Source organism: Sinohyriopsis cumingii, chromosome 6 (genome assembly GCF_028554795.1).
Source record: "Sinohyriopsis cumingii isolate HCF-2022 chromosome 6, ASM2855479v2, whole genome shotgun sequence".
Taxonomy (NCBI): Eukaryota; Metazoa; Mollusca; class Bivalvia; order Unionida; family Unionidae; genus Sinohyriopsis; species Sinohyriopsis cumingii.
Genome location: NC_142966.1, coordinates 65,657,677 through 65,670,811, shown reverse-complemented (window position 1 = coordinate 65,670,811; position 13,135 = coordinate 65,657,677). Strand labels below are relative to the sequence as shown.

Here is a 13,135-nt window from a genome sequence, read left to right as displayed (position 1 = left end):
GTGACCATGAGCAAATTTTAGTGAATGGGGCCCTTTGCCATGTACATATCACTATTAGATCTAGTTGTTTTGTACCATACGTTTATTGCAAGAGATGGTATATTTTCATTTCATAGATGTTTGCATTTAACTCATGACCAAATAGGTTTGTCTGATGCAGTAATAAGAGTTTTTTGGCTGGAATACTGCACGACCATGGGAGTGCAGTATATCATCCGACAAAACGAGTTCATATTTTCCCATACAAATGCAGTAACCTTTTTGTTATGTGCTCATTTTCTTATTCTACCTAAGGCTTGCTTATGTAAACAAAATACACAAGCGCAGATTTATCATTTCACAACAACATCATTAATAATGCGCACATAACTCCGCCCAGATCAATTTGAACTTAGTCGCGCGCTCGACATACCTTTCGAAATAAAATGGCGTGTCTACTTAAAATTGAATTTTGCAGCCATATTATGAATGAATGCGCATTGCAACAACTTTTCCATTTGAACTGGAATGAATATATTTTGGTATTTTGTTTCGATTCTACGAAAGTTTGTGATTTTGGACTGGATTCATCTGCGCAAATTATACATGAAATACATCGGATTGAAGCGGCGCGGGAGAAGCGTGTTTACATCTGCAAATGGGTTTCTGTTTCTGTCACTGACTGTTTGAAATCATAATGTGGGAAAAATATGAAGTCTTTCAATTGCAATTATCAAAAAGACGCTATGGAATTTAAAGTTTTTTTTTCATTTTGAGTGCAGTAAGGAGGATGCAATTGCACTTATCGAAATTACAGCACAATTTCGAAATGTGTAATCCAGATTGAAAACCTATGACATGGCTCATGTAATTCGGATTTGCAGAATTAAGAAAATACATTTTGAGGAAATTCAGGATGTAAAACTGTAAGTATATTTTATTTTGCCATTCTTGTCACCAGCTAAAGAAGAGAGTATATGACTTGTCACTTGTATGTTATTTGTAAGGACCGTATCTTGCGTCTGTTATATACTGTAGCTAGCCTAAATCCGCAACATTGTATCAACGCGAAATGTGCTAAATCAGCTGGTATGTGGCAGTCCACGAAACATTTGTTTTAGTTCATTCAGAAACAAATTTAAACAACCACAACGTAAAGAGCTTCTTACGCGAGTGTACATGATTTGTTTACAAATCAAAAGTGCTGGCGTCTGCGTCCATTGTTTGTTTACAATAGAAAGTAGTTCCTTTATGCACGTGAATGCTATATATGTATTGTCGCGCGGATTCAATATCGGGTAATACTGCACGATTCTGACAATATAAAGATAACGGGAAACAAATGAGCATATAATAAAACTTTTTACGTTGTCTATATATTCATCTATCCATCACTACTAGGCTAATATTGTGCACTGAGCTCACTTTTTCCGGGTTTATGGCGGCATACCCTTGTTCGATGAGCATAATTTTATTCAAAGCATAGTACATACAATCATATAGGAAGATAATGGGATGCAATTAGACAAGTACTAAGCAGATAACTGTGACCGATATTTTATGCTGTTTTTACTGGTTATATTGTTTGCATAATTTCATTATTAATCACTGTTCATGCTAGAATCATGAAACATGATGATTAATTGCTCATGCTTTAGTAACGCAACAAAAGAAGATTATTTTGACTCGTATTATATTTCGTTTGCTGTTGATTAGATTTTCTCATTCTGCTTGTGATTACATAGATCTTTGTGATGCCATAGAAATCATCTCATACGGAGAATCTGAAACTTGGTAAAGAGATGAATCTTGATGAGGTCTACTCCACATTCCAAAAAGAACTTTAGCCCAGCGACTTTGTTAAATCTGTGTTTTGAGATCATTTCTTAGGTACTGTTCATGACAGAATGATAACCTCTTTGAATGGATGCGTATCTATAAGCATCGCACACGTCAAACAATAACAGTCACTGTGTTATTATATCTATATTTTGTGTATCTCATTGTATATTGTTTTATCCAATTTAGTAATTTTTACTCATGGTTGCAATTGTATTGAATATCTTTCCTAATAAATTGTATACGTGATTTTGAATCTGTTAAGAACGCAAATTGCGTAGAATCTATAAACTGATGCTTATGTACGTGTTTTTGCAATTAGTATTAATACTCTTAATAACTGATGGGATATGGATGTTTCGAGAAGAAAAAGGAGGTTTTCCATTGGTTGTTTGAGGTCACGTGAATATGTTTTGTCCGTCAAATATCAACCGTGCATGTTGTCACGTGGGTTCTATTACGAAGTAAAGTCTCATTATACGGCGTATATAAGCAGGAAAAAACATTCAGCTTCACCCCAATTTTAGGAGTCATTCGCACTTATTGCATTCGTGATGCAAGTCTGCAGACATGTTTCATGTTGTGTTTAGATATTTTTTCAGAGGAAAAAAAAAATTGTTTGGAATATGGGTGATAGAAAGTGCTCATTTTGTGGACAATAAAATTATTCTGAAACTGTTATAAATTATTCGAAGAAATTCCGGACAACGCCATCTTCACAACGTCAAGGTTCTTGGATGACCATTCCATTTCCGGTCTTGAAGTTTATAAGGGACTTTTCATTCATTTAGTACTTTAATCGACCTTTATAAGGACTATTTGGATTAAGGTCATAATACTGTACGTTCCTCTCACACTTTTCATTTCTAACGTTGATAATTGAGTAGTTTGTTAAGTTTTACAAAAATTGTTGGCTTTGCTTGTTTCTGTTACTTACGTTTGCTACGATAGAATCGTAACAACTGTGATATCCATTTCATATTTCACTGGATCATATCAAGGTTTTCCATTTAGTTTTTGAACACATATGTTTCGATCAGAATAGCTTCTGGGATAGCTTCTACTGTTTGATCGTCAGTCCGTCCATTAGCAGGAGTTTGTTATCGCATTCCTCCTAAACAAGGTGAACTATTAGCGTGTACCGTGACACACATTCATCACATCATACAACTGGTCCTATATGGAAATGACACTGCTCGGACAAACAGTATGTCCTTCACAGTGCCTACCTTGAACTAGTGATATCAATGGTCCTTCTGAATGGGTGGTCATATCAACACAGGATTATCATGATGGCACCAATATAATCAAGCAGCATTTTGGTGTACGCGCTTTTCTTACCCGGCCTTTGTGCACATAGCATCATGCATCATCGTGTCTACCACTGCTTATACTGAAGTAACTTGTTCAAATTACAGGCAGCAAAATTAGGTTCATGGTCCTATTGTCTTACCCGGTCTAATTTCTAATCCCTATTATTATTATATCTCGTTTCATACTTGTTTCTTTTTTGTGTTATAACTTTAAAATATATATCAACTGCCTTGCTCTACGAAACCTTTAAATTGAGGCTATCTCATAATACCACTTCTTACTTCTTACTTGAATATAAGTGTCTGGCTAAATAAGACCAATTACAGTTTTCAGCTGTACATGATATGTGCCCTCGATATTTCTTTTTTCTTCTTTTATTTGAAGCTGATTGAAATGTTCGTGATATTTCAATCGAAATCATCAGCCGATAGACAAAGCTGATTTTTGTGTATTGTACTGTGCTATGACTGTTATGCCTTGTCTCAAGACAAAGGTGTTAAAGGTCAAGGTCACTGTCGTTTGATGCTTTTATTTCCTGTATTATATTTTGTATTTACAATAACTTGTAGTGACTTCTATATAATTTTATAGAGACAAGTTATAAAATCCTCGATTACACTCTGGTTTATACGGATGAAGATACCTGATATAAACCTTCGGCTCCAAGTTTATCTAACTGCATATTTTTGTTCATAGTCAAATAAAGACTATATTTCTTAAATAACATAATGTCCTTGTTTAAAGATACAAGATACATTTGGTAACAAACTTTTATATTTGTTGCAGACGAATCTTGTATGGCAAGAACTCCATTGGTATCCATGTAACACCAATTATTAATCTAACTTTGAAACAGGTAATGTATTTCAATCCTTTAGCTCTACTGGTAAAATACCAGTAGAGTTTATGGGATGACCAATTGACTGCCATCCGTCCATCGTTTATCAGTCTTATGTACGTTATCACAAGTTTGTTATTCCTACTTCTAAAGTACTTGGAAAATTGCCTTAAAAGTTTGAACCAACCTCCGTCGTATGATCTAGTACCACTAGAACACCTAATATGGCCGACATGGTGGCCATCTTTTTATCGCTTCTGCTGCTGAACTGATGGTCATACCGACATGGGGTTTTCACCGAAATACTTATCAAATTGTCTATTTAACCGGAATGAAGGTGATCATGACCAAGCATCCAATACGGCTACTGTTGGGATTATCAGCTAATTCCTATATCTTCTTCTTCTTAATGGATGCTGCCTCGCTTGGCGCTCAACATTAAGAGGTTAGTGTTAGGACTGGTTGGCCTGGTGTCAGGATAATGTGACTGGGTGGGACATTATGCTACATGTCTGCGGCATGATGCACCAGTGCTAAACATCACTATAAACTGCCACACTGCAGACATCGTAGCAATATGAATGAAAAATTGTTAAAGCTACGTTAAAAATTCTAAATCACACACACTCTTAATAGATGATCATATCGATATCGGGCTTTCACAGGAAGACTATTGTAATGCCTAGTTGATCATAAATATAAATAATGCTGACCTAATCATAAATATGACTACCATGGTGGCCACCTTGAAAATGGCGTTACTCTACTTATGAAGTGTAAATTGTCCAAACATAAATGTTCCTTTAACATCCAATCCAATATTCAGCCTTAAAGGATAATATTATCATCATCATGATATTTGTAAAAGACATTACAATATTTAGTTGGTTGTAATAACAATTGTGCTGATCAATGGGTATCCATCTTTAAACTTATTTTATCACTAATCCTCTGGAAGAGATGGTCATGTTTTCACTAAGATACTGAACACTATACGTGGTTTGGCCAAAATGATGATGATGCCAATGTGACTCCCAAAGATTAAAATATCTAAAAAAAACAGCTACATGTCCAAAACGAATGTCCATTCCGACATTTACAATACACAACAGCATCACCACATTCTTGCATTAGATAGTTATTCCAATCTATTTTTAAATTATGCTGATTTAACTTCCAAAATGGCAAACCCTGCTGGTCCTCTTGAAAATATTGATAAGGCTACTTTTCCTGAATGGCGTGTCATTATGTCCCTTGGTTTTTACTACGGTTTAACTACAGCAATATGTAGCTGCATTTAATGAAAATGTCTCTCAGCTAACTACCAACATATGATAAAAGTAGCTATTTCAAAACCTTTGATATCACTTCTCATATTACATGAATGATTTAATTGGAATTTTCAATAAAGAACTTCTTGCAATATTTCAATGGTTTTGAGTGAAAATTGCTCACATTTAACCATCGACATATCTAAAATTTTCAGAAGGAATTTTGAAAACCAGATGTATCTTTGGGATAAAGTCGAAGGTCATAGCTGACACTTTTTTAACTGGACAGAGATTATGAACACTGTGACTTGTGAATATGCAAGTTACTTTTGACCAGACTAACTTTGATTGCGTTCTAATAATCAAATAGGTGGCAGTCTAACATTGACTTTAATGTCCATGGTTTTGTAATTGTAAACTGACTCGAAAAAAACAGTGCATAATAAAAACATGCGCATGTTGCAAATGTCTTTTCCTGTACAATATATTAATTAATCTTTAATTGTTACTCAATTTAAATGGATTTTCAGATTTCTAAATTGGCATCCTTTCATTACTAAGTTGTTATGTTCGCAAATTAATATATTATAAAGATTTAAAAGTTAATTGTGAGAACAATAAACTCCATCTTGTAATTGGCATTTGAATGAAACAATTCTAGTTGACATTATGTTACGTTATTTGTCTTGCTTGAGATGATTGTTTATTTCTTCAGGTTCTGTCTCCATTTTACATATTCCAAGTGTTCAGCTGTATAGTGTGGTTTGTTGATGGATACAATTACTATGCCGGATGCATTATTTTTCTTTCCGTCATCTCAGCCACCATGGCCATCTATCAGATTCGTAAGGTAGGTATTTTGATTATGTTTACTTGTGGTCATGCATGTGTATTAACACCACTAGATTGATGGTGATAGTGTGGGTAGTGATGGCTGTTTATTTTTAAATTTATACCAATAGTTTGCAATGAGGTGCGGATAAATAAAATAAGGAAGCAAAGCAAATATATATGTCTTAAAACATAACAGCAAACATCGCCACAAAGGATTCATAAATATGCTTACAAGAACAACCTTTCGACTCTCTCGGCTATCAACACTCATTTGATATGGAAAGTTGTATAACTACTAATGTGACTGCTAGACTGCCAGACTATTCTTTCTTATGAATTGAAGATCTTTGTCAGTCTGTTTAAGCGTCCATCTTGTATCATCACTGAGGTTAGGTATGTGTTTAGGTCATTTTCTCAGACACAGTCAGCTGTGGAGTTATATTACTTGTATGTCACGTAAATAACGGAGATTAGAAAACTACTTATTTTTCGTGAATCAGTGATTTACATAATCCAGCCATACCTGTGTATGTAGTATTTTTTGTACTTGGCTATTCCAACATCATATTTCCGAGGATAACTGAAGTGGAAAGACCAAGTCAGCCCATATTATAAGTTCATGTATTCTTAAGGCCATCAATGTCAAATTAGCAGATTTGTTAGAAATCATATTACCAACCACGATTACTGGCGATAAGGCAGATGTCAGGAGGGTGATTTATCTCTTGAAATGATTTTCTATTGAGTCACTTTTTAAAACGAAAATTTTAAAGACCAAAACTCTCAGGATCTCAATATCAACTTTCATGCTATTGGTTTGCCAAGTAAAAAATATCTCTCCTAGACAACAAACATGAAATTCTTAGGGTGACATCGAAGTAATCAGAATCATAAACCAACATTTCTTCTGTGCCCGAACTATTCTATATTTTAACATATACATGCATAATATGAGAGCCAGTAAGTCTAAATATAGCAATACAGCGATCAAAATCCTGAATATGGAGTTATGTATTAAGCAGGCAGGTAGGCGTGCAGCATCTGATTATATAATCTAGCAATCCACAAATAAAGGTTTAACAAACGTAGGATATGATGACTATCACTATTAATATGAGGTTATGTTAGGGTGAGTTTACGTCATTATCGTACCCGTAAACCTCTCAGATAATGTTTAGGTTTAATGAGACTCAAACAGTATTCTAAGCGTGTGCGTAACACTCAAATGCAACATTTAAATGTCGGCAACAAGTTATTTACTCTTAGAAACCTTGAATAAAAGAAGATAGCACATATGTATTTCTTTAAAGCATTTAACACACTTTAAAAATATATAGTGGGTTTTATAAGTAATTGCAAATATCAAAACCACCAACATGTTTGCACACACAGTTAGTTATGTGTCCCTTGCTACTGCACTTCATGGAGTCAAAATCCGTCAATCACAGAAACTAAAATTTAGTTTTGCTGGACATTGTAGCTAGGCCAGTCATCCCTAAATGACAGTCGGTAGGTCGACATTTTGCATTCCAACTACCGAAATAATCAATTTTGTCATTGTGTATATGGAGTAAAATCCGATTTAAAAGACATATTGCTATTGATTACAAACTTGCGAACAATCTCCAATAATGATGGCTTAAACATTCCTTATCAAGACCATGATATTTAATAACCTTTGTTCCTCAAAACGTACCTCTTTGATTTCAAAATCTTAAAACGATATGCGTTGTTCTGATTAGTGTACTTTACATATACAAATAGCCTAAAGGTAAGCAAAAATGCTTGTCACACGAAAGTAAATAATGTTACTCTGTGTACGTTAGTAATTTTGTTTAATTAATTTACCATTAATTTCGGCAATTAAAATTCCAAAACAACAGTTGTTTAAAAAGGACATACTGATATAATATAAAGATTCTTCTTATCTTTTTTACGGTCCATTTTGTCATACATTTCATTCATCATAGCATATAAAGCAATACTAAAACAATGTTGTATCACCCGTATTTAATAAATATACTTGTCAATCCTCATTTCTAACATACACGTGCAATTTTAAAGTGAGTTAATTAAGCAAATATCGCAGTCATAGATGGAAGATAATTGTATAATAAAATTCTGTTTGTATTTGATGAACATTATTTCTTTCAATTAATCTATCAAAAATCACAAGTTTACTACTTCTGCACACATATTACAATTACATAAATAAACGTTAAATTATCTAGTTGTAATAACGCCCAATAAGTAACGTGTGGCAGTTTTTGTCAATTGAATGTGTCATCATTATTTCAAAGATGTAGTTACAGGTGCTAATTAGAAACCGAATTACATCACATCATGGCAGGACACCTTTTGAAATTCTATAGCAAACTTTAACATAAATAACAAATTTGTATGCGCGTATTCAATCCGTTTGGTATCTACTGATGTTAAAAGTACGCATATGTTCAAATAATTTATAAATGCAAATAAAACCAGCACATTTCACTCGATGTGTCTTTTAAGATTCCATACCAACTAACATGTAAAGCAAGCGTGTATGATGGTAACGATATGTTGACCTATTGCAAAATACTCATGTTGGACATTCGTGGTTATGAAAGGAAATATTCATCTTGTCTTTAACTTCCTAACACTACCTTCCACAATAAAGCAGATTAAGATATGCAATACCATTCCCAAAGATTTTATTCCACCAGAGGTAGGGCAATAACACTATTTTAAAGGCCGTATCTGTACACATATCATGTTATAGTTTAAGCCTATTGCTTTTCAAAATAAAGAAACTAAAAGACAAATCGAAAGATATCATAAAAGACAGTGTGGTATGCGTGTTATCTACACATTACAGAAACCATCAGTAATGTATCCTAAAGATCAGAATTGCGACTAAAGTAGTCTGATGAATAAGGACAACATGTGTACACAACCGGCTGTTAATTGATTATCCTTCTTTTTGTAATCTGGAGAATGTATGGTCATATGCGGGATTTGTTTGGGTTTTATACGTAATAGTGGTCTAAGGTTGACATTGCCCGGGGTGGGAGTGGGAGACAAGCGCCCCAATCCTCCAAAATGCCCCATACAAACTGCGTCTCTTACTGCCTCTGTCAACTAAAATCCAGCTCCTGGCCTTCGCGAGTGGCTTAGATTTGAAGCCCGGCAGACCATGTTTTCTACTAACAGGAGAAGGGGTGAAGGCGGCCCACTGGCGCCTTAAAACCAGTTGCTTCGGGTAGATGGGACTCGTAAACCTTGGATGGTAGCTCATCTAGGAAAAGGAAAACTCCGATTCCAAACCTCTGCTGCCTTGTGGCTATACCCACTCATGGGAAAGGCTAAGGGAGTAAACCCCGACAGAAAATCCGGAGATGGAGTCCCTAAGGCGGTATGACATTGACTTCAACGTCATTCCGGCAACTCCTGCGACGCCGTTGGTGCCAAGCTGTATCGGCATTCGTCGTTCCCTTGGGCACACCAGCTGCGTGGAGAAGGGGGATCTGCTGCATGGGCAACAGCAAATTCTCCATACCACCCTGCCCAGGCTTCATAGCTCCACTGGAGAGGACACTCCAGCGACGTCGTACGGCGTCGGCACAACACGAGAAGTAGCAGTTTACCGGTTCTAAGTCAAAGCTCCATTGGCGTAGAGCTTGGCGCCAGGGGTTACTTCTGACGGTGGGAGAGATCACCAGGTCTCACTGGACAGCTACCGCCCGCCTCAAGCTGGGCAGCCCCCGTCAGTAAGGTGCTGCCCGCCATGGCCTGCCTGCCTCACTGGGTGCGTAGAGCTTAGAGAACCATCTCGACAAGTGGGCCACAAAACTCTGCACCAAGAAAGACTAAAAGAAGAAATAAAAAGACTCCAACACTACGTTTTGCAACCTGGAACATCAGGACCATGTGTCCTGGCTTGACCAGATGGACGATGCACGGAAGACTGCCGTCATTGACAGAGAACTCTCCCGACTGAACATCGACATTGCCTGCCTCCAGGAGACCCGACTGGCTGACAGCGGCACCATCAGGGAAGCCAATTACACATTCTTTTGGCAGGGGAAGCCCTTGGATGAACCTAGGCAGCATGGTGTAGGCTTTGCCGTCAAGAACACGCTAATCGCCTTCATTGAACCTCCATCATCAGGTACTGAGAGAATCCTAGCCCTCCGGCTGTCAACATCCTTAGGCCCGGTCAACATCTTCAGTGTGTACGCCCCAATCCTCTGCTCCACCTACAAGGAGAAAGTTTTATGAGGCTCTGGATCAGGCAATATCCAGTATCCCCAACAATGAAAGCCTTTACTTACTAGGAGACTTCAATGCTAGAGTGGGAGCTGACCATGAGGCCTGGTCCACCTGTCTCGGCTTTTACGGAAGGGGCAAGATCAACGAGAATGGCCAGCGACTGCTGGAGATGTGCTGCTCCCACAGCCTATGTGTGACCAACACTTTCTTCAAATGCAAGGAGATCCAACAGGTGTCGTGGAGACACCCACGTTCACGCCACTGGCACCAGCTAGACCTCGTCATCACCAGGCGTGCAGAACTGGCCAGTGTCCTCCTTACCCGCAGCTACCACAGTGCCGAATGTGACACGGACCATTCCCTCGTGGCCAGCAAGGTGCGAATATTACCCAAGAAGCTGCACCACGCCAAGAAGAAGGGTCACCCACGCATCAACACCTGCTGTGCAAGCAACCCAGAGAAAACACAGCAGTTCATCAGCAAACTGAAGGAAGCCCTCACCAAAGTGACACCTGATGACACCATTGACTCGAAGTGGTCCCATATCCGTGACTCTGTACAATTCAGCCATCACAGCTTACGGGAAGAGGGAGCGAAAGAATGTCGACTGGTATGAAGCAAACTGGGAGGAGATGGAGCCCGTGACTGAGGCAAAGAAGAAAGCCCTCCTGGCATACAAGGCTGCATCTAGCCCCAGAACACTACAAGCCCTCAGGATTGCAAGGAATAACGCCCAGAAGACCGCCCGCCGCTGTGTCAACACCTACTGGCTGAACCTTCGCAACAGTATACAGACAGCTGCTGACACCGGGGATACAAGAGGAATGTATGAGGGTATCAAAAAGGCGACAGGACCCCGCAGCTACAAGACCGCCCCCCTCAAGTCCAAGACGGGTGAAGTCATCACAGACCAGGGGAAACAACTGCAGCGATGGGTTGAGCACTATCTCGAACTATATGCAACCCAAAACAATGTCACTGGAACTGCCCTGAACGCCATTCCAGACCTGCCTGTCATGGAGGAGCTAGACACACAGCCCACCCTGGAAGAGCTCGGAAAAGCCATCGATTGCCTTGCCTGTGGGAAGGCTCCTGGAAGCGATGGCATTCCGCCTGAAGTCCTCAAGAGCGGAAAACCAGCACTGATTCAGCCCCTACACACACTCCTCTGCCTTTGCTGGGAACAAGGATACATCCCACAGGACATGCGTGACGCCAACATCATCACTTTGTACAAAAACAAAGGAGACCGTAGCGACTGTAACAACTATCGGGGCATCTCCCTCCTCAGCATCGTCGGAAAGGTTTTCGCCCGTGTTGCCTTGGTGCGCTTGCAGATCCTAGCCTCCCGCGTCTACCCAGAGTCCCAGTGTGGATTTCGAGCCGGCAGGTCAACTGTAGACATGATCTTCTCACTACGTCAGCTGCAGGAGAAGTGTCGCGAGCAGCAGATGCCCCTCTACATTGCCTTCATAGACCTGACGAAGACGTTTGACATAGTTAGTCGGAGTGGACTCTTCAGACTCCTGCAGAAGATCGGCTGCCCCCCACGTCTGCTTGCTGTCATTATGTCGTTCCACGAGAACATGCACAGCACAGTGTGCTTCAATGGCGCAACATCTGAAGCATTCCCAGTCATTAGCGGAGTCAAACAAGACTGTGTCCTTGCACCGACGCTCTTTGCCATCTTCTTCTCCATGCTTCTCCAGTACGCATTCAAGGACTGCAGCGAGGGAGTGTACATCCATACCAAGGCTAACGGCAAGCTTTTCAACATCGCCCGTCTCCATGCTAAGACTAAAGTTACAGAGGTAATCATCCGTGAATTGCTCTTTACCGACGATGCAGCCTTGACATCACACACGGAAGATGGACTTCAGCAGCTGGTATGCCGCCTCTCCCATGCATGTTAAGGAATTTGGAGTGACCATCAGTTTGAAGAAAACGAATGTCATGGCACAGGACACAGACTCGCCTCCCTCTGTCTCCATCGATGGGTACAATTTGGAAGTTGTCGAGAACTTCACATACCTCGGGTCTAACATCTCCAGCTCACTCTCCATTGATTCTGAGGTGGGCAGCAGAATTGCCAAGGCAGCAGCAATGATGGCCAGACTTAACCAGAGGGTCTGGAACAACCCCAACCTCACAGAGAAGACCAAACTGCGTGTCTACCAAGCCTGCGTGCTCAGCTCACTTCTCTACAGCAGCGAAACATGGACCACCTATGCAAGACACGAGAGGAAACTCAACAGCTTCCACCTGAGATATCTGCGGCGCATTCTGCACATCCAGTGGCAGGACAAAGTACCCAACACAGAGGTTCTAGAACGCGCCAACATGAACAGCATGTTCTCCATACTCAGCGAGAGGCGCCTTCGCTGGCTCGGCCATGTCAAGAGAATGGACCCAGGTCGCATTCCCAAGGACCTGTTATATGGGGAGTTAGCAGAAGGTGCACGACCAACTGGACGACCACATCTGCGCTACAAAGATGTTTGCAAGAAGGATATGAAGACAGCAAACATCAATGTCAACGACTGGGAGAGCTGCGTAAACAACCGTTCCAGCTGGCGTCTAGCTGTCAGGCAGGGAATTCAAAACGCAAAGGAAAAGAGAAGAATAAAACAACCTGAAAAGAGAGCTAAAAAGAAGAATAAGCAAAAGCTTACTTTGGAGCTACGCCATCGTCTCCCGTAGACGGACGGATGCCAAGAAGTATACGTAATAAATTGATCAAATGTACTATATGATGCATTTTGAGTGTTGATAAAACATAGACCTCCATTTGGCGATGGCGCAATAAAAA

The 13,135-nt window shown here is 39.6% G+C and overlaps 1 protein-coding gene across 3 annotated transcripts in view; it reads left to right on the top strand.

The window, feature by feature from the left end:
- The window catches only part of LOC149797110 (polyamine-transporting ATPase 13A3-like), a 214,818-nt gene that overhangs the window by 52,677 nt on the left and 149,006 nt on the right, over positions 1–13,135 (top strand). For all 3 annotated transcript variants that reach the window (XR_016421772.1, XM_089961780.1, XM_089961779.1), the window contains exons 9-10: positions 3,919–3,988; positions 5,957–6,091. Coding sequence is in view for 2 of the 3 variants with exons in the window: in XM_089961780.1 (XP_089817906.1) it covers positions 3,919–3,988; positions 5,957–6,091 (205 nt within the window). In the remaining variant the exon portion in view is untranslated. The remainder of the gene's footprint in view (positions 1–3,918; positions 3,989–5,956; positions 6,092–13,135) is intronic.